Raw genomic sequence first — 26888 nt, 5'->3', positions numbered from 1 at the left:
ACTTACTCCTAAAGGCTGGCAGTGACTAACCTCCTCTGCTTTGGTCTATGAAATAGCCAGCCTTTGCAGGTCCAGCTTGCATACCACCATGATGGTTTCCACCACTTTTTCATTTTGACAGGCCTTTAGCCTGCCACCAGGTGGCTTGTTTTTATACCCAGAGAAGTAATTTGCAAATGTTCTCACAGTGGCCATAAGCCTGTGGGAAACTGGGATGCAGGATCTGAGCCCAGGAGTCCTCCTGTTCTTCCCACTCCCGTGATTTCCAGCAACTGGTCGTAATTGTGAACATGGAGGAAGAATTAGTAGCCATGGATGCAGGGGAGGCAGAGCTCTCTCTAGCAGTGCAGCATTTGCCTGCCTGCCCTTTTCCTAATATGTAAATTACGCTTTAAAAAAAAAAAATCAACCCCCTCTGCCCAAAGCACAACCCTCTTGCCACTGATTTGTTCAGGAAGCAGGGGACCAAGTGCCAATGTGACTTTTTTTAAAGAAAGAGGGCACTGAAAAGATAAAGTATTTTGTACAAAAACCGTATGTGGCCTACTTTAGAAATATCAAGGATTGTTGCTCTGATTCTGTCAGTGAAAGCTCCGCTTTTCAATATGCTAGCACACCTGCTGTTAAGAAGAAATGACTAAGTTGTGTTCTGTATATGCCAAACTCCTTCACCAATCAAGCTTCTACATTACAGAATTCTGCTGTCTGCTTTTATGACCCTCTGCATAGGGTAAGGGCAGTCACTGTATGCACCTGTACGTACATTCACACAACACTGGATGCAAAGAGCCAGAGGGGAAGGTCAGAGTTCGTACGCACAGAGACCATACAAACTAGGTGTGGTGTGTTTTTAAAAAAACTTTATTGATTAAAAAAATCCAAAACAGTTATTTACAGTAGTTTTTTGCTTCATAAACATCAGACAAAAGAATATTCTCTTTATTTTTCCGTCCTCTTTTAACTTCCCATCCCATCAAAAACAAGTTCTCCATATCGTTTGGACAAATAAGATACAGCAAGGACAGTCAGTGCATTGTAGGAACTGAAACATTGCTCTTGTTACCTTGTGCAGCAATTTCAGATCTGCTTAGGTTTCCTGCAGTGCCAGGAAAGAAGGTTCAAACTGCTTCATTTAATGGAGGCACAATTCTAATCAAACGGCTGCCAATCCAGCCCAAGTCAAGGGGGCCTAATTGAGGGTAGAGGAGGGGAAACTACTCAAACATTTTTAATTAAGAGTGTGAACATGACTAAGTGTCTTCAGTTGGACTTGGAATGCTGCTGCTTAAAAGTATCTTGCCAATTTCAGTTACACTCTGAAGGGATACATAATTCTTGAAAGCCTATAAAAAGCAAGGTCAATTTTGGAAAACTGTTATAATAATATAGACAGAAATTCAGCCAGGGGGATTCGAGGAAGTCACTTAAAAATGTTACTAAGATTAAGTACAGTTAAGATTTATGTTTGTTTGTCTATCTAAAATTTTTTGGAAAATCAATTAAAAAAAAATTGGAAGGGGGGGGGGGGGAAGCAAGGTCAAGTTTTGCTTCCACAATCCAGAAAACAAGATAGGAACCAAGCTTGAGAAGGAGATGGAAGGAGCCACCTTCCAGAGATTCAATGCAAATAGTCAAATTAATCCACAAGATTTTAGAATTAAGCAAACAAACAAAAAACCAAGTATGTTACACGGCAGCTCTTCAGGCTTTTCAAAACAGAAAGCAGCACAATTTGGCAATGTATTTGCTTTTTCAAATTTCTGGATCAATATGTGAAAACGGCAGCTCTCTAGACAGAGTTAAGCGATACCCTGCTGATTGATAAAGGATCACCGAAGATCAAAAAGTACCAACAAAAGGAAAGCAGGCAATTATTTGTGCAGCAGCAATTACAGGTTGTACCAATCTTAGCCCTAAATCTGTAATTTGCAATGTTCCATTAAGCCCATAACAATTCCCACCCTATTAGTTCCAGTTCTCCAATGCACTCACTGCTGTCCTTGTCGTTTTTCGTCACCAGGTTTGCACACCTAGTTCGAGAACAAAAATGTGAAAAGTTGCATCCTGCTGGGCTTTTTAGCTTTACTATTCATGCAACGTAAAAATTAGGCTAACACCTTCTAAAAATTAGTGTTTTTCAAGATATATAGGTGTATATAATAGATCACTATTTAACTTACATTTACAGTGAAACAGCACTATTAAAATAAAAAAGGTGGATGTTCATATCACCCAGGGCACTCTGTGTTTTGCAAGTTCCTGGTATCAGGCCAAAAGGGGGGGGGGCGTAACTCAATGAAAAATATATGCATGTCTTAGCAGTTCAATCTTCCCACCCCCTTAAATCCAGGGCATGGACCACAGATGAAGAATATATGGCCCTGCGTATGCTGCTGGGGCTCCCAACTCCCTCCCATCCAAACCAGCATGCCCCCCCAGCTACTGGTCAGGGATGATGGGAGTTGGAACTCCAGCAACATCTGGTGGGGCCACGGGCTTCCACACACCCTCTCTCTTGGGCAGCGTTTCCCAAACGTAGGTCTCTAGCTGTTTTGGGGCTACAACTCCCATCATCTCTAGCTAGCTGGATCAGGTCAGGGATAATGGGAGTTGTAGTTCAAAAACAGCTAGAGACCCAAGTTTGGAAAACACTGCTCAAGGGGGATCAGATACTATCAGGTGGGTCTAAATTTCTGCCAAGGCTGCCAAGTACATGGGGACACATCAAATCATATAGGGAGGCAATTTCAGGGTCACACACAGCTTGTAGTCTGCAGGAGAGGTTGTAATTCACTATGGAAGACCCTACTCTGGTCAACCTCCCTTCCTGGCCACAAGAGGGCACCTGTGCTCCATCAGCAAAAGAGAAACTACATTCAGCATGATGAGAGCAAGGATCCAAAACAAAGTCAGGAGGTTGGTTGTTCCCCCCCGCCCCCCTTATAGGTAGTTTTGTCAGCACATCCATAAAGACACCTTAGATTTCCCGAGTTACAGTCCACGACCAACAAAATTCAAAATGAAAAACGAAGAAGAAAGGGTTGTTTAAAGCAACTTCACAGTCAAAGAGTCTTGTTCCGGATCCGATCCCTCTTCCCCACCTCTGAAATGCCCCATTCCTGCTTCTCAGCCAGCAGAGCATCCTTCCCTGCCACTCTGATCACATCTGTGCATCTCCAAACATGACATGGGGGGAAACACAGGGAGAGGAATGGATGAAGTCACAAAAAGCCAGCACCTAAAATAATAATAAAATTGCTCAAACAGCACCATACCTTTTTTTTTTTAACTGGCACCAGTATCCGAAGGGTGGTCGTTGATTGTTCCCCCTCTCCACCTCCCAGTGGAAAGAGAGAGGGATGCCACAAACATTTAACATTTCCAGTTAAATCTGCTCATGCCAGGGACTCCGGTTAGGCAACATGCAGGGGCCAGCCACTCATGCGCACCAGACCAAGAGTATGTCAAAGAAGTTATGCTACAGAAACAGCAAAACAGAAACAACCCCTGCCCGCCCGCCCCCAAAAAGGACATGCGTTAGGATTCTCTGGGCAGAGGTGAAACCACTCATTTCGCCTCCCCACCATAATTCGTATTTTTAAGGTACTTGGTTTTTTTTGTTTTTTAATTATCTCTCCTCCGTTACGTGTTGGACCCTTTTCCTGTTCTCTTCCATGTCAGCAGGCTTCAAAAAAAAGTGGGAGAAGAGAAGGACCTCTGCACAAGGATGCTCCACAGCAAAAAAATAAAACACAAAGTCACAGTAACAGAACACCAGCCATGTTCTCTCAGAGCACGTTAAGGCCTCTCAGTCCTTTCAAGAGCAGATTGTGCGTAGTTCAGGCACCCCCCTAGTCAGACAGTGTCCTCCACGCGGCTTCAACAGGAGGAAAGGATGCTGGCAAGGTCCAGAAAAAGTGAAACGCTAGCCAAAGGGTGTGTTGTCCTCCTGCTTTGCGGCGGAGACAGTGTTTCGTTCTAGAAGCCGAGGTGAGCTGGCAGCACAGCGTCAAAACGGCCAAGGAAGCCTCGGCTTGTTTTGCTCCTGGTTGAGGGGTAGCCATATCACAGCGTTAACATCTGGCAGGGAGGACCCTCAGTGCAGAGGCCAACAGAAAAACTCGGGAGAAGGAGCAGGGGAACCCCCAAAGCCTCCAAAAGGAGCTAGTGGCTGGAGAAAGCTACTTGGTTTTTCTGGAGAGGGCTGGCGCAGCGGCCTCTCTCTGCAGTGACGGAGGCAGCTGCCCACTCAGCTTCTGCGAGTCAAGCTCAGCTGCCCTTTGCAAGGCCACTTCCACCAGCAACTGGAAACTGCTGAAGTCCTCTCCGAAGAGCTCGGGCGGAGTCGGCGGCGGCGTGTTGAAGAGTCCGCTGGTGGGACTGGCGGCATCTGCCCTGGTCAGGAGAGCCAGAGTGCTGCCCGTCGCGCTCAGCTGCGGCTGCTTGGAGTGAGGCTCAAGCTTGACCTGCTGGAAGGTGGGGCGGGGGCTCTCCTGCTCACTCGTCACCACAGTCAAGCTGCCGGCCAGGGGCCGGCCAGGGTGGCAGGTCATGGGCGAGCAGACCGACATGGAGAGCACCTTGGAGGAGGCAGGAGGCACCATTAGGAGTCCGGACCCTGTGGCGGCGGCGGCTGCATGGGTCAGCGTCACATCAGCAGATTTGGCACCGCGGCGAGATATGGTGAACTGGTTGGGATCCTTGCCGTCCTTAAGCAGCATGTCAGGGAGGAGCCTGCGCCTGGCGTTGATGAACCAGTTGCAGATCTAAGGGAGAAATGCACAGGGCTCGGTTAGATGCCAAGGAACAAGGACTTGGGGGGGTGCGCAGCAGCTATGGTGCTAGACTTAAGGCCCTCGGGGAAGAGCAGAGTTGAGGCTGCCCACCTGTAACGTGGGAGACAACAGAGAAGGTGCAAAAGGAAAAGGAAAACATTTGCTACACTGGAAGTTGAGGGGCACATTTTTCTAAGAAGAGGTGAGTGAGCAAGAGAGAGAAATGCAGAGGCTTCAATAGCCAATTGTATTTTTTCATGACTGATAAGGTTGTCCGTGACTACCAGCTGGAACAGCAATGTTCTGCTTCCACTGTTGGAAGCAATATGCCAAGTGCTAGGAATCATAACTAGGGCAAGTGCTGTTGGTTTTGCTTGCTGGCTTCCCAGAGGCAGCTGGTTGGCCGCAGTGGGCTAGACGGGCCACTGGCAAGAAGGACAAGACTCCTCTTCTGTTCTTATACAGCCATTTCTCCAAGGGCATGCAAAATAGTTAAGAGAGTACTGGGAATATATAATAAAGGAAGAATAAAGGGGGGGAAGTCATCTAAATGGATATATAAGAATATGCAGGAATGGTGAGGAAATTAAAGCAATCGGGGAAGGGAAATCGGTGGAAATGTATATCTGAATGTGATTCTGGAAATGGTTATAATGAAAATTATGTTTTTTTAAAAAAAGCATTTGTGGCTCTTTCCTTTCTCCTTTTATTCTCACAAACCCCCTAAGACTGAACCTGGGACTTCTCCGGGCAAACTAGGTGCTTTGCCGCTGAGTTACATGTAGCCCTTTTTTATAGGAAATAGGTTTAACAGCATCATGGTTGCAAATCAAACATTACTGCACTTCCCACAGGTTTTTTAAAAGGTTGGGGAGAGGCAATGGCTCATTCTCTGCCTCCAGCATCCTATCCTTGCCCCCTGTTGTCACTTTGAGAAGCCAGGAGAAGGCAGCTATTCTCTTGCCAACTGAATTTCTGTTTCACAGTGTTACAAGCTTGGATCTGCCCAACCAGTGTAGGGTAAAGCACAGACAATTTATTCCAAGATTCCTGACATGCCTTTTCTCCTGCCAGATCTGTCCAGGAGTGAATAGAAAGCATGTAGGATGTTTCCTTTATACAGGGCAATCTAGGGCTTAAAAATTAAAAATCCAATATAGAGAAATGTGCACCTCTCTCAAGTTCCACTCCAGGTCCGGTCAGTTATAATTCAGCAACTATTTTTATTCTCATGAATACAGTACCCAAAGACTGATCTACTGAATTATTTATACCAGAGCATTTCCTGTCCCTTATGCTCAGAAGTACGAGGAGTTGAGGTTTAAGACCAAAAAGTATTAATGGGACAATACTTAACAAACTGGTAGGCAAACTTTCCAGTTTCCCAGAACTCTTCTCCGAGCTGGATGTCAAAGGTAAAAACTGAAAGAGCAACCAGCCCTGGTTCTGTGAAACCGAGAGGGAGGGAAAGAGGAAGAGAAGAGACTGGATATAAAGTCAGAGCTCACAGGAGCCTTTCCCAACCTAGTGCCCTCCAGCTGTGGGCTGATGGGAGCTGTAGTCCAAGCCATCTGGAGAGCACCAGGCTGAGAAAGTCTGGTGTACACTTTGTAACAAGTCTAAGATCTGGCACAAAAAGTCTCATGGAGATGGGCAGAGCAACCTGACAGATTTTGGGGAGGGGCGCGGTTGAGGGAGAAGGAACTGCCTCTTCCTAAACCCAAGTCAAGCCCATGCTAGCCAAGACAGAAATTATCCAAGGCATTGGTTTCAAAGGCAATGGGGGTGGAGAACTATGCCAGCTCCAGGGGCTGTAAGTGGGAAGTTGTTGGGTCCTGAGGATCCAAAGGCTCCCCGAACACACCCATTTTTGCCCCTACTGACAGAGCACCATCTGCAAAGGCACACTGGTGGCAGAGCTTGCCACTGCAGCTAAGAGGCTTTGGGGGGTGAAGCTCGCACTCTGCCTGCAGAGAAGCAAATCTGCTGGACCCACAGGCCGATCCCTCAGCCTGGTGCTTGGGATTGGCTCCCTTCATCATTACATCAGAGCTTGCATGGGGCAACACTGACGCCAGGAGCTACAAAGAAACAGCAATGGCTGTTTTCCCCCCCCCCCCAATCCTTTTTCCCAAAAAAATATGTATAGTTTGATTAGGCGTATAACTAGAGAAAACCAATCACATACATCCACATGGTAATCAAGAGTGAAAAACTCTTCGATAGACAAGAAGCCTGATCCAGCAAAATCCCCAGTAAACAGAGTAAGTGATCCCCTACTAAAGTAAGTGCAATTGTTTTCTGTGAAACTTAAACACGGAATACAACAAGTTGCCTAGGTTGGCACAGAAAGAACAGCCTGCTGATTTAAATGAAATTTCCCCATTTCACAGATTTGTGAACAAATGTGCATACCAATCGGCTGTGATCGAAACAGTTTGCAAATTAATTGGCAACTTATTCCAAAAACTTCTCAGTGGTGCAGTCTACATTCCTTTCACACTACAGAATTGCATCTGGTTAAACACAAGGGGGCAAGGAAAACCAGAAAATTATTGGGTATCTGGTTGGGCCTCTGCTAAGACACATTGCAAGGTATCGGAGCAAGTTCACGTAATTTTAAAGCAAGCCCAAAACTTTCCAGAAGCGAAGGTTGGTACTTACTGGGCAGAACACCAACTCTCCATGAAATGGAAACTGAAGTTTCCAAGCTGGTTGGTCGAGTCATAAATATTCATAGTTTGAGACATGGAAATATTTTGCAGAGGTTATGTAGATTAGAGGACTTACAATAATAAGAGCAACAACAACATGACCACCAAGAAGGGCATACAAGAAGAGCTTGCCTAGATGCAGGACGACGTCTCTACTGTCTTTATACCTGCCATGACTTCTTAGTACCTGGGTGCAGTAAGATGCTCACAATAAATAAATACAAGACAGGGACGCACACTGGCCTCTTCCATTGGCCTGCAGCCAGAGAGGGAATATGGCCTCCGACTGAAAAATGTTCCCCATCCCTGGCTGTTGGGTCAGTTGCTACACCTCCTTCCAAGAAAGACCACTGGAAAGTGGAGATCAGTCTGGTCCCAGCAGGTTCTTATACTTTTTAAAAAATCTGCACTGGGTTACCAGCTGCTTTCATCCCTTTATTTTAAGATTGCTGTAAAGACTGGTGTGGGAGACTGTGTAGAAAAGTTTCAAGAAAGTAAACTGGATATTAAATTCCTGTTTGCAATTCACCCACTGTACTCAGTCTCTCACTGCCCAACCTCTTTCCCTTCTCTCCCTTTTTCTCTCTGCCCTTCTTGCCGCATGAACCTCATCTTTTAATATTGAATGAGTTTTCTATGAGGATCACAGAAGGGGAAAACATACTTGTAATAAAGCTGAGATTTCATTTAAAGCCATTATAGACTGGACTTTACCCATCCAGGGGTCCTTTACCTACCTAAGCTCAATGATAGCAAACAATGAACTCACCATTTAAAGGAATAACAACGTTTATCCATCCTATTTCCCACTTAGGTAGGGCTTCACTCCAGCAGAAATGTATTGTGCAATTCTGGACCATTCTGTAGACTAACTCTCTCAGGTCTCGAGGCCTGTCATTATTATTACCTTTTTCCATCCTCTACCTGCAACAGCATTATGCAACTGCTCATAAAGCAGCCACACTGCACAATAGCACAGTGCTTGGTTACAGCTGTAGAGCACCAAATTAGGATATTAGAGCAGCCTTTGCCAGTCTGGTACTCTCCAGTTGTTTTGGATGACAAATCCCATCAGCATCAGCCAGCGTGGCCATGCTGATTAGCGTTGCAGCCTCGAACAGCTGGAGGGCACCAACTTGGATTGCACTGTACGAACATGTGCAACTGCACGCTTTGGAAGAGAGAGGGACAATCACGTTTCCATTTGGCAAACTAGCAAAGTTCTGGATGCATTGCCAAAGAAGCCCGCTAGGAATCTTAGCGCAACGCCATGAGGAGCTGGTTACAAGACCTTGGGAAGCACAGCTGCTGCCTGTGCAATTTGTTTCACGTCACACACAAGGGTGTAGAACAATTTTTCCTTCTTGAAAGCCAAACCAAAATGAAAGAGTGCTTCAAAGAGAACAATTATGGAAAAATAAATCAAGTAGACTGATGTATCTTTTGCAAATCAGCAGCTCTGTAAAATATTTTCCCTGGGGATACGTGTTAACACAAACTCAATAATTTCCCTGTTTTTAATCCCCTCCCCACCCCCCGCCTCAAGAAAACAATCACCATGTTTCCAAAGCCTCAAACTGGTCTCCTTTCACAAGTATACATAGTTTTTTCCATACGTGTGGAGCAAGAAGTTGGGGGTTTCCTTGCACATGGCTTACAAGACTTAAAAACAGAAGCAGGCAGCTCACCACAGCTTACATTTAAAACACTTCTAGGTTGAACACATCTGCAGGCATATTCACAATGTGGACCTCCCCCGTCTTGCCCTGGTAAGAGCACAGAACCACCAAGGAGAGCCTTCTGCCCTTCTTCTATGCCTGAATAAGTGTGAAGACTCTCCATGACAGAAGAAAGGCAGGGTCTTCCCCCCAATGTTGTACACAATGCCTCAGAGGTAGGAACAGAAGAAGCACCTGCTAGATCAGTCTAAATGTCTCTCTCATCCAACATCCTGGTCTCACAGTGGCCAAACCTGGGAAACCTGCAAGCAGGACTTGAGCACAAATAACGCACTCTCCTCCTGCGGTTTTCAGTAACTGGTATTCAGAAGCATATTGCCTCTGACCACAGAGGCAGAGCATTGCCATCATGGGTAGAAGAGAGACTCTGAAAGTCTTGACACTATTCTTGCTGCTTAACACCATGGACACTACCCAGCTCTCAACCCTACCATAGTCTCACTGCTAAAAGAACAAATTTAAAAGCTCCTTAAGCAAGGAGAAAAGGGGTCCTTCCAGTTACTGATTAGAAGACTCCAGGTTCAATGAGCTGTACACCTTTTATGCCCCATATGTAGAGAGAAACTGAGGCACCGCTGCACACAAATTCTAACTGCATAAAACAAGCAACCAATCATTAAGTCCCAGTAAACATTTGCATGCAGAAATTTCACAGCCACTTTTATGTTCAGCTACATTTGTGCACAAGTACACTGTACCAGAAAAAGGTGCAATTTATGTTGCTTTTAGAAATACAAAAGGTGACCTTGAATATCTAGATGGTCTTCAGCAAGCCAACTCCTTCTCTGCATACAAGCAAGAGCTGCAACTTGTTATCGGAATATTTGTGCTCACAGCAAGCCAAGCAGAACAGACTAAGCATTCTTGTGCAGTCAGATCCCAGCTAAGAGCACCAAGCTTGGTCAGTAGAGAGAGAGAGAGAGATGGGAACTATCAAAGGAAGCTCAGAACTTTGCAAGGAATGCTACTAGCTGTTCAGTGAGTCAGGCACCAGAGTGACCCTAGTTATGTGGGGACAGTTCTCTGCTAGAGAGAGAGAGGCCGGAGAGGCCAAAATGCACTGATCACGAAAAGTCTGTTCTAAAAAGAACTTTTGTCCTTTTCACAAGGCTAAGCAGCATCGATCAAACAATCTGAATATTTTGGATCAACCACAACGACACTCCTTAGGTTTACATGTCCTTATATTACATCCAAAGCCATGTTTGTTTATCCCCCCCCCTCCGACACACACAATGAACTATGCCAGCTCTAATGACACAAACAACTGGTCACCCCCAGAACAAATCTGGGTGCCACCATGCAGACCTCCCAAACCCAAAGTGATACTTGCTTGGCAACAAGCTGGTTTGGGAGGCTTACCCCCATGCAATATTGTCAGTGGGGTTCACCAGCAAAACTAGCTGAGCTCCACAGATCCAGACAGCCCAAACAGAAAATCTATCTATCATATTATATTTCTATTTGGGCTGTTTGGATCCGTGCAGCACCGCTCAGCTAGTTTTGCTGAAGTTACATTTGCTTGTTTAGCAAATGTAAGTGTTGTAGCTGGAGAATTTTCATATTCAGAAATCAAGTGTGCATTCTAGGTAGGCTGGTTAAGACTGCTATTTCAGTAACAAGTAAGGACAATGGATAATTTCTTGTCAGCATGAGAAAAGGTGGTATGCTCACCTCATTTTTGAGAGCTTAAGCAGCATTTGTGTGAATGGCAACAAACCTGAGGACTGGTTTTGTTCTCTGTTGCCAGTACCAAAGGCCACAACATGTATGACACTGGAGTTAAGGCCACCTACTCCAAGCTGGAAGGGTGAGAGGGGGAAGTCACAGTGGGCTTCCTGTAAGATTCACCTGGAAGTATTTCCTTAGAAACAGGGAGACTTATGCTGTTATGAGCTCCTTTAAGAGAGTCCAGCTGGGACAGCCTCTCCCCTGTCTTCCCAGTGACTTAGGACCTCTGTCCTGAGCGGGGAAAGCAAAAGAGAAACCCAAAAGGCCGGAACTCATGCCAGAGGCTCTTAAAGAAACCACCAACAGCCCCCCTTTCATCTTTTTTCTTCCTCTCATTTTTGTATTTAAATTGTAAACAAATGCAATTTGTGGGGAGGCAAACCACATAAAGAAAGATTTTACAAAACACAACAGAACGGATAAAGGCCACTGCATAACAGCCCACTTCACCGTTTACTTGTTCGTGGCCCCACCTACAGATTTCCAGGCCCCAGCAAGGTTGTTTACTGGGAAGTAGCCTACATATGAGCAGGCCCTTCTTCCCCACAATCACAACATTCCCCCTTCACGTGAAGGGAACTAACGTGGCATTGCCCTAGCAGTCTGAATTTGGTTTTGGTTTCTTTGCCGAACCATAAGGTTGTTCAGTACTATACCTGCCCGTTAGAAACAACCAACCAAAAATGTATCCTGAAAGCTAAGCTTTCAGGATGTAAAGTGCATACAGCTAACATTTCTGCCATTTCACTTTGTGCAACGTGCACAGTTTAGTCTCTTATTTCATGCAATCACAATTTAAATGTTTAACCAAATTAAACCCAATCCACTGGAATGTGGTATGCACTGATAGAACAGTGTTACAGTAAGGAAGGTCTAATGTCTTTTTTAAAATACAAGATAGATTTTCTCACCTGAAAGAAACTGGTTTTTACTTTAGAACACTACTTTTTAAGAAGCTTCCTTTTACATGAAGCAACCATGATCAAATTCCCCAGTTTTCAATATGCATGCCCTGGAGGTGTTTCTCACGGAACTCCTAAGAAGCCTGACAGGGCCGGTCCTACCATTAGACATAGTAAGGTGGCTGCCTCAGGTGGCAAATGTTGAGGGGGAGGTAGCAGTGGGTGTTATGTTGGAAAACAGAGCTGCATGTGCCACACAGGCCTTGCCCTGCACTATCTAAGCTAGCCTACTGCCCTCATATATGGCGGAGGAAGCCATCTAACAATATTTTAAATTGATTCCCGCACCAATACACACACACACACACCACCCAATATTCCTATGATATATTAAACCAGGTTGCATGAGAAGCTCTTTCTATAAACAATTCTGGGTCCTACACTAGCTTAACACTGAACCCTGTCAACAGAAGTCCTATGCAAGGACTTTCCCCCTCTCCATCCCCAGTGCCCCCCTAAAGCTGGCTCAGAGGGGAGTCAGCAGAACCCCCAGAACAGTGTATGGGGAGGGGAAATCAGACATAACTGTTCCACAAATGCAACACTGAATTCCACCCATTGCTTTTAACGTACTTGTCAAACACAGCAAGCCCTGGTTTCACACCATCGAACAGGCCAATGGTTTTCAATATTAGGGCAAGACCCTTACTCACAAAGCAGACCCAGAGAATAAAAATTATTCAGGCACCGGGTGACGAGCACATAACATTGGCATAGAAACATCTGTGTTTCTAAAAGTCTCTGCAGGGCAGAGGTAGAAATCTGACGCTTGCTCTTTGAAGATAGATGCTGTTTTCCAAAAACAAACTCTGTAGCCAAGGATGAATCAGGGCAGGGGAAACCCCACTCTTGGCCTCAGCCACACCTCTATTCCTTTCCTAGCTCCTGCATCTCTTGCCAGGTGAAGCAGAAGTCTCGTTACCCTCCTGACACTAGACTGACCCAGCAGAATATCTTATATTTATTTAGTTATTTCCGAAAACCCTGGCCTCTCCTTCAAATCCTTGGAAAGGACTTGACAGATAAGGAAGCTAGGTGTGTTTCACAAGCATTCAAGGGCAAGCACACCTTGCCAAAAGCTGAGGCAACAACCAAATAGACACAGAAAGGAACTCCTCAGCTGTACTTGATTCCATACAAATAGTAAATGGCTAAATTCACATCAGGTGTTGAGTGGGTGGCACAGAACACAGTTCAGCTAAAACTGTTAAGGACTGGGTTAGATTTGTTTAGTGTTTTCTCTTAATTTCTAAATTATGCTTCCTTCCCCCTCCCCCAGTACAACCACAGACAAAAAGCATTTGTGAGGAGGAAAGAGACGGGAACACCTTTGGGGCAGTTGGGTATTTTGTTCCCAAAACCAAGTCAACTGTTCATTTAGGCTCATATCCTGCTCTTCACTCCCCCTCAAGGCACACACACTTGCCAAGAAATCCCTTAAAGTGGAGTTGAAGGATGAGGAAGTGAAAAGCAAAGCCCAGACACTTAATGGAGAAATCTCACCCTTCTATTAATACTACTTCACCCTAGGGAAGTCACTGAGGATTTTACAGGCTTCGCTTAAACCTCTAATTTCTAATACATGTTTAGCTCCTACTATGTATTTTAATTACCAAATAGCTTTATTTTTATCATTGGCTTTTTGGTTTTTGCTATTTTGCTGCTGGTTTTTGTGAACCACCTTGGTATTCTCTTTTTGAAATGAATGCAGTAGATAAACAACAGTAATAACAACAGTATTAATATAGGTTTCCCAAAGGCCTAGCTGCCCAACATTCCTTGAGACCTTGCAAGGAAACAGATTTCCACTCAAATCCCTGGGCAGTGTTGCAGTACACTGGGGTCCTTAGAAAATCTGTACACTTATAAGGCAAGCACAAAATGGATAAATTTAAAATGCTTTGATTCCATCAATACAGACGGATTGCAGCCCAATTCTTCAACGCTCAGTGCCTTCTGCCCTACTAATCCAGTAGAAGACCAGGGATGGACCATCCAAGAATGGAGGTCTTCTGGAATCCTGACTAGAACCATATAGGCCCCATTAACATGCCATGTTAAACCATAGTTTAGCATGAAATAAACTATGGATTTACATGAGTGAGCAATGTCCTGGTGCACACTGCTCACAAAGACAATGCTTCACACTTTTCTTCAACATGCCAGAGAGGAAACAAACTGTTACATGAGAGCCACCACTTGCATTTCTTTTGTGTCCTAACAAGCCACAGTGGTAAGCCAAGGTGGGTTGTTGACTTACCACAGCAGTTTGTGAGGAGACAAACAAGCCACAAGTGCTACCTTGCATGTAACAACAAGCCAATCTCTGGTTTGTAGTCTTCATCCCCCCTAGGAGAAACACACGTGTTCGTTTTAAACCATCATTTAAATGATGGTTTACAGCAAGCCAGACTAGAAACTCGTCTTAAGAGTCCACATAAGGGGCATTTATAGGCCCCCAAAAAAGATTAGCCATCATTTTTAAGAGTCATGCACACCCTAATACCCCCAGTAATAATTTATTCCAGATTGACAATCACTAAATAGTTTATTGTCTCACTTTCCCATACAAATTATCTGCTGTTGCAGAATGTAACTTAATTTTGTGCTGTTAAGGAGATCTCTCTTGGTATGTTAAAATTCACACTCAGCTATGCATGGTTACCACTTTTAATAAGCTACCTGGAGAGACCAATCCATAGAAAAGGGCAGATTTGTTCTCCACTGCCCCAGAGAGCAGAACTAGGTCTAACGGTTTAGGTTACCAGATGGCCTACAAGACATTCTCCCAACTTGATTCTTCCCAATACATGCAAAAGACTGGAATTAATTCAAGTAGTGACATTACTACAATAGCATAGGATTGCAAATTAGCCTAGAGTATTTTGACACCCCAGTTCTACTTGCAGGTTAAGCACTACTTATTTCAGTGGATTCACGTGCACATATATTTATAAAATGTGCTCCAGATTGCACACCAAACAAAATCAACCCAATAGAAAGAAATAGCTATAGATCTTGGCCCATAAGGCATTCTTAAATTCATAACTTATTGCAGATCTGACCAGTCCTTCAGACTTCTTAGGTGCAAAATCATTGAGTGTATCTGTTTATGTACTAATTAAATTCAGCTAACTGGGGAAAGCAGGTTTAAGATTACTGATCTTTAACACAGGTGAAAAGGGACACCCAACTTGTTTCTTTGTAAAAGGGGGTGAGAAGTTACGATTCCTGTTACATTTATTAAGAACATCTAATTCAAATTCAGAGCAAAAGGTGGAGCTGAACATTAGCTACACAATGCAACCGATAACCTTATTATGATAAACTAAAATGCCAAAGGAAAGCAAGTCAGCTTTCGATCTCCTCAGAATTCTTCTTCAGGGTGGATAGTAGACAAAACAAAGAGGGAGGAAGAGGGCAAATGAATGATGGAAAATCTTCAAAATCTGCATTATCCAACAAACTTAAGATGAAGTACATGAGGCATTCTTCAGACTTAATTCGTTAACATGCAGGGAATAAAACAGATTCCAAGATGCAGCTACAGGGACACACAGAATGATCATGCCCCCCCGCCTTTGAGGGTATGAAAAGTAGCAATTACCTGCATCTGCTCCCATCACTAAGCAGAATGTGCATATCCTTTGGAAGGCAGAGAACAGAAGTAAAGAAAAACAAGATAGTCCTTACGTTAACAATGCTGGAGGTTACTTTTTGTGCACTGTTGGGGGGGGGGGAGTCAAGAGAGGCCGGACTGGGTAGTATTACCTAGTGGTTGGAGGGCAGAGGCCAACCCAAGATTAAGACCCTGAGACTTTTCCCCATCATGCCTAGCTTCTCCTTCCTTTTGTGTTGGGGGGGGTGAAGGGATTTAATCAGCCTGAAGAAGATCTCGAGGAACAGGAAAGCTTGCTAATTACTTTGACATTTTAGTTGAGCCTAATAAAAGCTGGTTCGTTTTTACTTTTTGGATTTATTTTTGCTAACAGGTTTTTTAAATTTAAAAAAAAAATCTGCAACTTCTTATACATAGGCACAAGAGGTGAAGGCTCCAGTACCCGTTAACAGCAATTGAGAAGAAAGAATTTCAGCTTTCATGACAGCCTACACCTGCCAAAATCCCTTCCTCTGCAGTACTATTAAAGGTACCAAAGCCTTCTCCTCTTTTGCACCTGGCAACCCTGTGTATGCAGATATCATAACCTGCTAGGAAAGGATTATACAGAAGTTCATACCTGAAGAACAGAGAGGCTTGTTTGCCCAGAAAGGCTGAGTTTCTCTTGCTCAGATGGATATGCATTGAACCTGTGCTCGTAGAGCCACTCCCGGAGAATCTTCACAGACTCCTTAGGAAGGTTGCCCCTTCGTTTTCTCTTGCCGGGCTGCAACGGATCCTGAGATACGCTCCCATCATCCTCCCCAAAGTCACTATCCGACATGGTGGAACTGCTGGCAGATCTGTCTTGGTTCAAGCCTGGGATGTGGGAAACAATGCAAGACATAATGGGTCACAGGTGGAATTACACAGGTGTGAAAGAGCTGCAAAAAGGCAGGTTGTGTTCAACAGTCACTGCAGGTGTACCTAACAAGGTCCTTCACTAATTGCATCTTGCTCATCTTCCTTTTCACAATTGTGCAGCACACAAAAGCTGCCCTTTTGGACATGGGTAACTGAGGCAGAAGATGGTCAACTGTGCAAAGGCCAACCTCAAGAGCAGGGATGGGGAACATTTGACTCTCCAAAGGATGCTGGGTTCCAACTCTTGTCGCTCCTGACCACTGACTACTCAAATTACAAGAAAAGAGATTCCAACTAAACAGACAGTGGAACAGTCTCCCTAGGGAGCTTGTGGACTCTCCTTCCTTGGAGGTTTTTAAGCAGAGGTTAGATGGCCATCTGTCATTGATGCTTTAGCAGAGATTCCTGCATTGCAGAAGGTTGGACTAGAATAGATGACCCTTGGGGTCTGTTCCAACTCTACAATTCTATGATTGTTTCACTATGCAGCCAGGGGTGATGGGAGCAATAATCAAACCACAACAACTGGAGGTTCCTCATCCGTACTCTGCACTATGGTCAAATTCAAAGCGGTGCTTGGCATTCAACTCTACAGAGTTGTGTTCTACATACTCTACAGAGCTACAATATTTTAAAGTAAGTTATGAAGCTGTGCCATAAGCTCTATAGAAGGAGACTGCTGGTATTAAAATCACAGAACTATAGAGTTCTTGTAAAGAACATTAATGACGCTGTGTTTTCATTAGGAAACCCAGAACTATTTTTTCCTAATATGGCTCCTTTCTTTACTGTGAAACTCCTGACACTTCTAACAATTTTGCCCAGTTCTGACAAAGAGGTATTTTTATGGCTTTCCCTTCCAAATGAAAAAAAAAATGGTTTGGACCTCGATCCCCCAAACCACACCAGAATGATTGTATTAAAAAAAACAAAACTAAAATTCATTCATCAATATGTTTTTGAGCCAACTCCAATACATGTTAAAAGCGTATTGTGCAAAATGTTAGGAAATTAAGATACATTTTACTTTGCAGGGGAATCAGACTGAAAAAGCAAGTGTCCACTATTAGGAAAGTCTCCCAGGAGGCTGAAGCCTTACAGCTCTTTAAAGTTTCTTCTCTCCAAAGCCCTTTACATGTAGAGACTTTCCCCCCCTACATTCCCCCCAAAAAGGGGGGGGGAGGGAGGACGACAGAGGTAACATATATAAAACTGGTGGGCCAAGCAGTCGTCAAGACTTCCAAGTTTGCTTAAGGTTAGCCCTTTTCCAGACATGCGGTCGAGTTTGTTTGGAGGGAGGCACTCGGAGATCAACACGTCCGCATCCACCCCCAGCAAGAGCGCACACGCAGAAAAACGCCAGGCAAATTCAAGTGCATTGAAATGCAAGCGTGCATTCGCTTCTCCTCTACGCGCGCCACCCACCCACCCGCGAGGAAGAGAAAAGGGCAAAACTTTGTGCCTGTTAAAAAAAAAAAAAAAAAAGCTGCAAAAGCAAATGGATCCTCGTCCTCCTATTCCTTCAGGCAACGCCGAGTGCAGAAGGACTCAGGGGGGGCTGCTGGCTATGTGAGGGAGTCTCTCTCCTGTTTCAAGCCTGCATCTCATCAGGGATGGAGAAGGAGGAGGAGCAGCAATTTTTTTGCTTTTTTTGCTGCCGTTTCCTCCTGGCCCTGAACTGCCCACACCGCCAGCTGCACATGGGAACGACAAAATCCAGCCCAGAGCGAAATAAATAAAATAAATAAAATGCAAAAAAATCGGGAAGGTCGGTGGAGAGTCAGGCTAAAAGCACGGGTCGTTTTTGGTTTGCTTTGGGGGTTTTTTTTGGTCGGCTACGTTTGCCCCGCGTATCGTCCACTTTATCAAAACACCCACCCACCCCAAACCTCAAAATGCAAGCAAAAGGAAGTTAAAATAGCAACAAGCTGCCTCCTCGGCCGTGTCCATTCCTACACAAAGAGAATGCAATTGGAAATAGATCCGAACCGGGGCGGAAAAGGGGGAGGGAGGAAAAAAGGCAGATCAAACATTTCATTTTCTTCCGTTTGAATTCAAGCGAGACAAATCACGTGTCAGAAGTTTGCTACTTAGTAAAGCAGCAATTAAAATACATACACACACACACGAAAATACCTCGCGGATTACTCCCACCGGCGCTGGTTTGATAATGAACTCAGGTCTGGAGTTTCAAAAGGAAAAGTAACGTGGGAGAGGGAAGCTAACCTCGCTTCAACCCCCCACCCCCGGGCCAACCTCTTTCTTTAAATCCCTTCCATCCCACTTCACACAAAACAAGCCTGGACTCCATGTTTTCTGCCAGTTGCATCGCCGCTCTCACCCCCAAAACCACCGCCTCCGAATCCCTTCCATGGGGGGGGGGCAAGAGGCAAGGTCGAAATAAGCAGAGACCTCCTCTCCTCCCCACCCCACCCCCCGAAAAAAAGAGGGGTCCCCAGCACCCAAGGGCCGAAAGCAATCGGAAGACGAGAAACGCTCTCGCAAAAAAAAGTTTCTCTTGTGTCTCTTTCCCTGAGTGACAGATGCCTAGACAGAGTTCTCTTTGTTCCAAAAGAAACAGGAACTCGCGCCCCCCCATAGCACGCGTTACCCCGGCTTTGCTCCAAACAAATCCACCCCCTCCCCCCAAAAGCTGTCATTTTACAAGCAATTGAAATCAGGTTTTGCTTTTGTTTTTTTCAAGAGAAACCTAAATTTGCAGGGTCCAAAATCTCGCAAGGGGTTTGTTTCTTTGCGGGTGGGGGGGGGAGGCAGATGTGGGGAGGAGTTTGCAAAAGAAAAAAATTTGGGAAAGTTGCCATTTTGGGATCAAGAGGGAACAGAAGCATGTAAAAGTAAAAGAAAGCAGCTTCGGGAGGAGAAACCTTCGAAATCTTTTTTTTAAAAAAAGGTTTGTGTTTGTTTCCTTTAAAGAAAGCCGGACGGTGGCGGGGGGGGGGGGCAACAGAAGACCCTCCATTCAGAGAGAAAAGGCAGGAAAGAAGTTGGATCTCTCGCGCAATGTTGCATTGAACGTTACCGAACAAAAGATCCCCTTCCCCGACTCCCTCGCCTCTCGCTCGCTTTTGCATAGCTGAGTGCCTGGAAGGCATTTCTCGTTCGTCCGTCCCCCCCCCCCCCCGCTCCTCGTTCCTCGTGGTGCTTTTTTTGTCCCTCTTCTCTCCCACCCACTAGACTTTTTTTTTTGCAAAGTTGAAGAGTTTTTGCAAACACCGATCGGATACTCTCCGTGCACGCACACACCACCCGGTTCTCCACGAGGGCGCTCCATTCTCTGGACGCCCACGAAAACTCTTTCCTCCTCCTCCTCCACCGCCGCCCCCCTCTCCTGCCTGCGGTTTGCCTCTGAGAAAACAGACAGCGGTTTTGCAAAGGGGGGAAAAACCAAACCCCCGAGCCCCCTTCGCAAGTGCTTCCAGTCTTCAGAATGCCCCACACGCTTTTGCAAAAATAATGAGAACTCCAAAGTTTTGCCGAGCAAAAAGAAGGGGGGGGGAATTATGCACCCCGAGCAACTTCCCAGACTTACTTTTCCCGGTCGGTTTCATTTTCTTCCTCTCGCAGCGTCTCCCACCCTCCCCTTTCAAGCTCCTGGCTCCGCTCCCGGCGGTGTTTCAATCCACGCCTTGGCAAGAAAAGGGAGCGTTGACGCAGCTGGTGGTGGATCCTTGCCGGACGCAGCGATGGGCACTTCTCTTTGTGTGCGCGCGCGGCGGCCGCTCAAGAGGAGGGGTCTGGGCGCTGCTCAAAGTGCCTTTAATACCTAACCTGCCACACGGTCTGACAGCTCGCGAGGGAAACTACCTCTGCGCTGACGTCAGATCCCCGCTCCCAGGGTCCGCTCCTCCGCTCTGCTCATCCATCCAGCCCAGTCCGCCCTTAAAGGAAGGCTCTGCGCTCGCCTCCCTCCCTCCCCCACCCACCCACCAAGATAATTTGAAAAGGTGGGGGAGGGGGCACAGGCGGAAGGTGGGTGGTACCAGCCGGGACGAAAACAAAACAAAATTACAACTCCCGGAAAAAAGGGGCAACTTGCAGAACAGAGAAACTTCTGTTTTCAAATAAAACTCCAGTGAAACTTTTAAAGGACTTTCCCGAAAAGATAAGAAAAAGCCCACGCTTGCATGCCACTGTTTGCTTTTATTAACACTCTTTGGGGAGGGGGAGTTCTGATCAAAGACCTATAACAAAATCAGCATTTTCTTCATTAAATGAACAAGAAAATCTAATCTCGTTTACGGTGTTCAGTTGCTGAGATTGGAAAAAAAACAACGTTATGGTTGCAACATTTAATTTTTAAAGTTGCCATCCCTTAGTTCCAAGGCTGCAATCCTGCATAACAGAGACTCTTGGCACCTTAATCCTATACACGTTTACCTATGAGTAAATCCCACTGAAATCAGTGGGGCTTACTTCTGAGTAGGCATGCATAGGCTCGCACAGTGCAGATGGAATCCTCTGCACGTTTACCTGGGAGTAAGCCCCATTTAAAACAATTGGATTTAATTCTGAGTAGACATGCAGAGGACTGCACTGTTCATTCCTGATTTTAATTCCAGTAACTAGGTAAGACAGGCTCTGTCTGATTCAATAACAACAAAAAGCAATACTAGAATGCTTCTGCGGAAACAGCATCACCTACCTCACAGGGTTGTTGTGGGGATTAAATGAGGGCGGGGGAGAATCATTGTATGCCCCCTTGCACTCTTTGGTGAAAAAAGTGGGATATAAATGCAATAAATAAATAATCAAATTTTTTTAAAAAAAATGCATTCATAAACAACACCAACTAAACAAAAGGACAAATTTTAAAAGCGAAATAATTATGGCCCCTGCTGCTAAGACATACCATAGCTACAATCTAGTGCACAGTGATGCTGACCCCTTGAAATGTTTACTGTGCCACAGAATTCCAAAGGACTTCCTAGGATGTAAGTAGACTTGGGACTGTAGCCTTAAGTTCAATTGAAAGCAATGGGGCTTAAAAAACATATCTAATTCTGCAATACATCATGGAGCCTGTGTGTGAAATATTAGCAGGTGCCAAAAGGGGTTAAGTTCACCTGCTTCAAACCTCCTCCTGCCAAAATTGTTTTCCATTGTTGTTTATTAAATGCATTTTGAGGTTTTGTTTTAACTAGGTTTTTTTAATCAATGGTATTTAGGCCTTCACTGCCATCTATCTATAGCTATATATCTGTTTGCATTTGTATCCTACCTTCCTCCAAGGAGATCAGAGTGGTCAAACTTCACAATTGTTGTGATAGGTCAGACTGCAAATTAGTGAAACCAGCATGGGATTGTCATCCACCAATCAGAATGCAGTCCCCAGCCAAGGAAATGTAACAAGCAAATAGAAAGAGAACCTATCCAGTTGACAAACACCACATGTACACTATAAGAAAGAAAATAAGTTTCACACACCCCTCCTCTCCCCGCCTTTTTCCCTTTTCTTTCCTTATACTGTACTCAACACTAATCTCTCACAACAAATGTAACCGATCTGCACGTTTGTATCAGTTATTAGAATTAAAAATCAGGCTAGCAATCTTTTGGAGAAAAAGGGACTCAGGTTCTGAAAAAGGTTCCTGTGTGTCTTAAAAGCTTGCACCCTGCATTTTGAAAAGACATGCAGACTCAGTTTATACTAGTTTACCCAGAAGTAAGCCTGACTGAGTTTAGCGGTCCTTATTCCCAGCTCAGAGTTCAGCCTCTCATGTGCGATCTCATGCATGCTCACTTGCCATGATATGTGTGTGCGTGCGTGTGAATTCTAGTTACTTGCTACCATGTAGAATTTTGAATTTTCCATAAAACGAACAGAGAAGTATGGAAATAAGATCTTAATCCTAAATGCATTTACTTAGGAGGAAGTTCCATTAATTTAATTTCCAACACACACAGGTAGCTTTCTTGTCAGTGATGGCAGATATCACAAATCAGTCTTGACCCTTTATTATGGAGAGGCCCTGTGTCTCTGAGATAGGGATAGGGATGTGGCCCTCCAGATGTTTTTAGATTACAAGGGCTATTGTTGGCCTGTTGGCTGGGGCTGATGGGAGCTGGTACAACATCTGGATGGCTACGGGTTCCCCATCTCTGATTTAAAACTGCATACTGGGCAGAAATTGACAAGTGAAGCCATCTCTGTGAATAAGCACAGTTGCTTGCTTCCTTATGATAAATGAGCTTCTTCTTATGAGCAGCATTTATCATACTCTCCGTGAGCTACAGAGGCTTGTCCTCCAAGAAATGGGGTTGGAGACAGAGATCTGGTGCTTGTCCCCATAGTCCCTCCTTACATGGTTACTTAGCAGTAGTGGTTAAGAGCGGTAGACTCATAATCTGGTGAACTGAGTTCACTTCCCCGCTCCTCCACATGCAGCTGCTGGGTGACCTTGGGCCAGTCACCCTTCTTTGAAGTCTCTCAGCCCCACTCACCTCACAGAGTGTTTGTTGTGGGGGAGGAAGGGAAAGGAGAATGTTAGACGCTTTGAGACTCCTTTGGATAGTGATAAAGCGGGATATCAAATCCAATCTCCTCCTCCACCACCTGAAGTGAGCTTTCTAGTCCATTGTTTTGATGCTCAAAAATGCATGATTACATTTATATCCCACTTGAAGGAGATCAGAGTGACACTATGGGGTTCTCCTCCCTATTTTTATCATCGTAATGACCTTGTGAAGTAGGCAAGCCTGAGGCTCTATGAATGGCCCAAGGTCAACCCACAAATATCTCCCACTTCAGACCTATGTAAATTGTGCTGTTGATCTAGTTCTGACACTAAACATATATATAAAAGTGTGTGTGTGTGTGTGGAGGATGGTGTGCAATTAGCTAGAGGCTAGAGGCTAGCAAAGGATTGAACGAAGAGGAATACAGAAGAGAAGACGCCCCCCCCCTTCCTCGCAACCAACCCCTCCTTTCTTTTTGGTAAGGAGAACTGAACTGAATAGAAGGGACAATGCATAGCAGAGGTGAAGTAGGTCTCAGGCACTCCGCCTTTTCATAAACAAGTGACCTAAAGAGATTCAAGAGCCCCAGACAGAAATAAATGTACTAATTAGAAATGTAGCTGTGGCACCATTCTATCGACAGCAGTCCCTGAAACCGGGTGGCTGGTGCGCAGCACTGATCCTGCATATGTTTGCTGCACTGAAAGGCTCTGGCATTCCCTCAACAGGTCACAATGCCATGCACAGAACTAGGCTGCAAAACTCTTGTTTCTTGAGCCCCCACCCACAAGTTCTATTATCTTGATTCTAAAAACAGCTGTTCTATCCCCCAAAGGAACAGAAAAGGGTGGAGATAATTCAATCCCAAAAAACATTAACAAGCTTTCAACCTTTCAACATCGTTTCTGAGATGAAGTAGAGAAACAGGGGACCCTGACATGCACAAATTTGTTGACTAACATTATTGAGCTAATTCAGCCACAAATAGAGGGCTGCAAGGCAAAATGTAGGTATGGCTAGGCCTGAAATATCTGTGTGGAGCATTGGAGCCAGTGTGGTATAGGGGTTAGAGTGTCCATCTAGGACCTGGGAGGCCAGGGTTCGAATTCCCACTTGGCACTGAAGCTCACTTAGGTCACCTTGGGCCAGTCACTCACTCCTAACTACCTCACAGGGTTCTTGTGGGGATAAAATGGGGAGGAGATGACCTATGTACACCACATTGAGCTCCTTGGAGAAAAGCTGGGATGTACATGTCATAAATAAATGGCTCAAAGACCCACGCTTTGACATTAAAAAAAAAAATTGCCCAGGATTTTAACTGATTTTATATCTACTGCTTTTTGTATTTTTACTTTTGCAACGATAATTGCTTTTGTTTCTGATGTTTTAGATCTGTTTTATATTTGTTTTATGGCTCTCTTTTGTAGGCTGTCTTGGAAATCTAGATTAATAACATTAAGTAAAAATAAATAAATAAATGGCACTGTTGCCGAACCTCAGTTAGCCTTCCTTTCCTCATCACGGCAATTATTCCCATTTCCTGATGGAGATTCAATAGCATATTTTCAGTCATTAAAATGTGTGTGCATTTTATAGTTATTGCTTGCTATGGTATTTAATAGCATCAGGTTAACCTACCAGATCTACAACTTCAGTGGCAGGAGTCTTTACACAGAGCTTCTAGCCTCCCATTTAGTGCAGTGAGGTAATTTAGAGTCAAGTTGTGGATAATTTGCCACGTGGATCAGTTCAACTTTGGTGCTGTAGAATCTGGCTTTGTTATGCTCAGAGCAATCGTCTGAAAGATTTGCTGCAAATAATTTCCTTTTCACATAAAGATGAAGGAAGCCCTGACTGTTAGCTCCAGTTGCGGACGACTCTGGGGTTGTGGCACTCATCTCGCTTTACTGGCTGAGGGAGCCAGCATACAGCTTCCGGGTCATGTGGCTAGCATGACTAAGCCTCTTCTGGCAAACCAGAGCAGGGCACAGAAACACCATTTACCATCCTGCCAAAGAGGTACCTATTTATCTACTTGCACTTTGACATGCTTTCGAACTGCTACGTTGGCATGAGCAGGGACCGAGCAACGGGAGCTCACCCCGTCGCGGGGATTCAAACCACCGACCTTCTGATCAGCAAGCCCTAGGCTCAGTGGTTTAGACCACAGCGCCACCCGCCTCCCATACTTTTCACATAGTGCATATGGTGGAACTCACTCCCACAGGAGGCAGTAATGGCCAACAGCTCGGATGGTTTCAAAGGATTAATGGAGGATGTGGTTGCCAATGTCTCCTAGCTATGCTTCTAGATTCAGGTAGGTAGCCATGTTGGTCTGGTGCAGTCAAAATAAATAAATAAATTGTCCAGTAGCACCTTAGAGACCAACTAAGTTTGTTCTTGGTATAAGCTTGTTCTTGCACACTTTTCCAGATACCTAGCTATGCTGTCTAAGTTTGTTCTACCCCCACTGTCAGATGCATCTGAATATTAGTTGTTGGGAATCACAACTGGGAAGAATTCTATTGCACTCAGGACCTGCTCTCAGGCTTCCCATAAGCACCTGGTTAGCTACCATGAGAACAGGATGCTGGACTAGATGGGCCATTTGCTTGATGGAGCTAGCTGTTCCTAATAATGACTTGTCAAATGCACAGCAAGTCCATGCAAACAGAACTACTGCATTTTAAAAATGGCTCTGCAGTACATGGATTTGCCAGTGATCAGTGTTTGGGATGAACCATTCAGCCAACTGCTTTACAATAGCTACCATGCTTAAGATGACTGTGTGATCTTCCAGCTCTTGTATAACTCTAACCTCCCATCATCCATGCCTATTGATCATGATGACTTAAACTGATGGGAGTTGGAGTCCAATAACATTTGGAGAACCAGAGATTCCTGCTTGGATACTCTCCTCACTGGCTGGCTATTAGGAGAAGGGCCCAGAATTCACATTCTAGTTCAATCCCTGTATCTCCAGCCAATTTTTCTTTTTAAAAAATCTTAGAGCTGAACCCGAAAAGATGGTCCACCCAGAGGCCTGTTAGAGCGGCTACTGTGTTAGATGGGATGGGCCAATGATTTGAGTCATCAGAAAACAGCTTCAGGGGCCCATCCTATGCAGTAAAACTATTCTAACTAGCACTAATTAGTCCTCAAAAATAAGCCCCTTTTAGTAACATTACATCAATTTAAAATAGATTTTTAAAAAAATTACTCATCCATGCAAATTCAACAAAAACACAAAGGGGCAGAAATGTAAAACAAAAAAACCCAACCCTAGCCTCTTTCCTAGTGTGCTTCTTGCAACTACAACTATGAAAGAAAACTGATAATCTTCGTCATAGAAGTTCACCTTGAAAGAGGAGGAAATTGCATGGAAAACAAATTTGCCAGCTCCAGTGATGTGCCTGTTTCTTTCAGGAGTTTTGAAACTATTAATGCCTGTGGCTGTCTAAAGAGAATTGCCTCTGGCTACATGAGAACACCTTCCACACCCGTTTTCCAGGAGCTGTTTGAGCTCATTACAGTATAACACAGCCTTCATTCAAATGCTAACAATTGGACTCCAGTTTGAACTTAAGGAACAATACAGCAGAGAAAATGTAATCAAGGGATGGTGAGGTGCTCATAAGTGATTATATGTAATGTGACCTCTCTATTCTGCTTATTGGCAAATAGACTCAGGCTGCATACACACTATACATTTAGAGCACACTGTGTCCCCCCCCCCAAATTATGGGAACTGTATTTTACCTCCCATTGAGCTACAATTCCCAGCAGCATTAACAAGCTCCTCATTTTCATAAAACAATAGTCTGGTATTGTAAACAGTATTGCAATCCATTATTGTTACTGAGGTACAGCCCTCCCAATAGTGTATCAAGCCTTAAAATAAAATAAAAGTCCCCCCCCCCCCGCCACCAAATCACATACACATACACACACACACACACTATCTT

General features: G+C 44.6%; 1 protein-coding gene across 3 annotated transcripts; it reads right to left on the bottom strand.

Annotated features, from left to right (window-relative positions):
• Window positions 1–843: 843 nt before the first annotated feature.
• TGIF2 (TGFB induced factor homeobox 2) lies at window positions 844–20340 on the bottom strand. 3 transcript variants are annotated; one of them, XM_028734920.2, is made up of 3 exons: window positions 19994–20340; window positions 16160–16398; window positions 844–4766 (listed from the first exon to the last, which is right to left on the bottom strand). In XM_028734920.2, exons 1-3 carry the CDS (start codon window positions 20010–20012, stop codon window positions 4182–4184), a joined length of 843 nt encoding a protein of 280 aa, XP_028590753.2. In that variant the 5' UTR covers window positions 20013–20340; the 3' UTR covers window positions 844–4181. The 3 variants fall into 3 exon arrangements, with proteins under 3 accessions (XP_028590753.2, XP_028590749.2, XP_028590754.2); XM_028734916.2 differs by lacking the exon at window positions 19994–20340 and adding an exon at window positions 19484–19716; XM_028734921.2 differs by lacking the exon at window positions 19994–20340 and adding an exon at window positions 18580–18778.
• Window positions 20341–26888: the final 6548 nt, after the last annotated feature.

Source organism: Podarcis muralis, chromosome 5 (genome assembly GCF_964188315.1).
Source record: "Podarcis muralis chromosome 5, rPodMur119.hap1.1, whole genome shotgun sequence".
NCBI classification, from domain to species: domain Eukaryota; kingdom Metazoa; phylum Chordata; class Lepidosauria; order Squamata; family Lacertidae; genus Podarcis; species Podarcis muralis.
The sequence above is the reverse complement of the archived record's forward strand: the minus strand, read 5'-3'. Positions and strand labels throughout refer to the sequence as shown.

Excerpts from the sequence above, each read along its gene's own strand:
- TGIF2 (XM_028734916.2), bottom strand. The coding sequence starts at position 19,556 with ATGCCTTCCAGGCACTCAGCTATGCAAAAGCGAGCGAGAGGCGAGGGA. Across the intron at positions 16,399-19,483 it reads GGAAGGGGATCTTTTGTTCG|GCTTGAACCAAGACAGATCT; the intron begins GTAACGTTCAAT and ends CCCACATCCCAG. Across the intron at positions 4,767-16,159 it reads CAAGCCTCTCTGTTCTTCAG|ATCTGCAACTGGTTCATCAA; the intron begins GTATGAACTTCT and ends TTTCTCCCTTAG.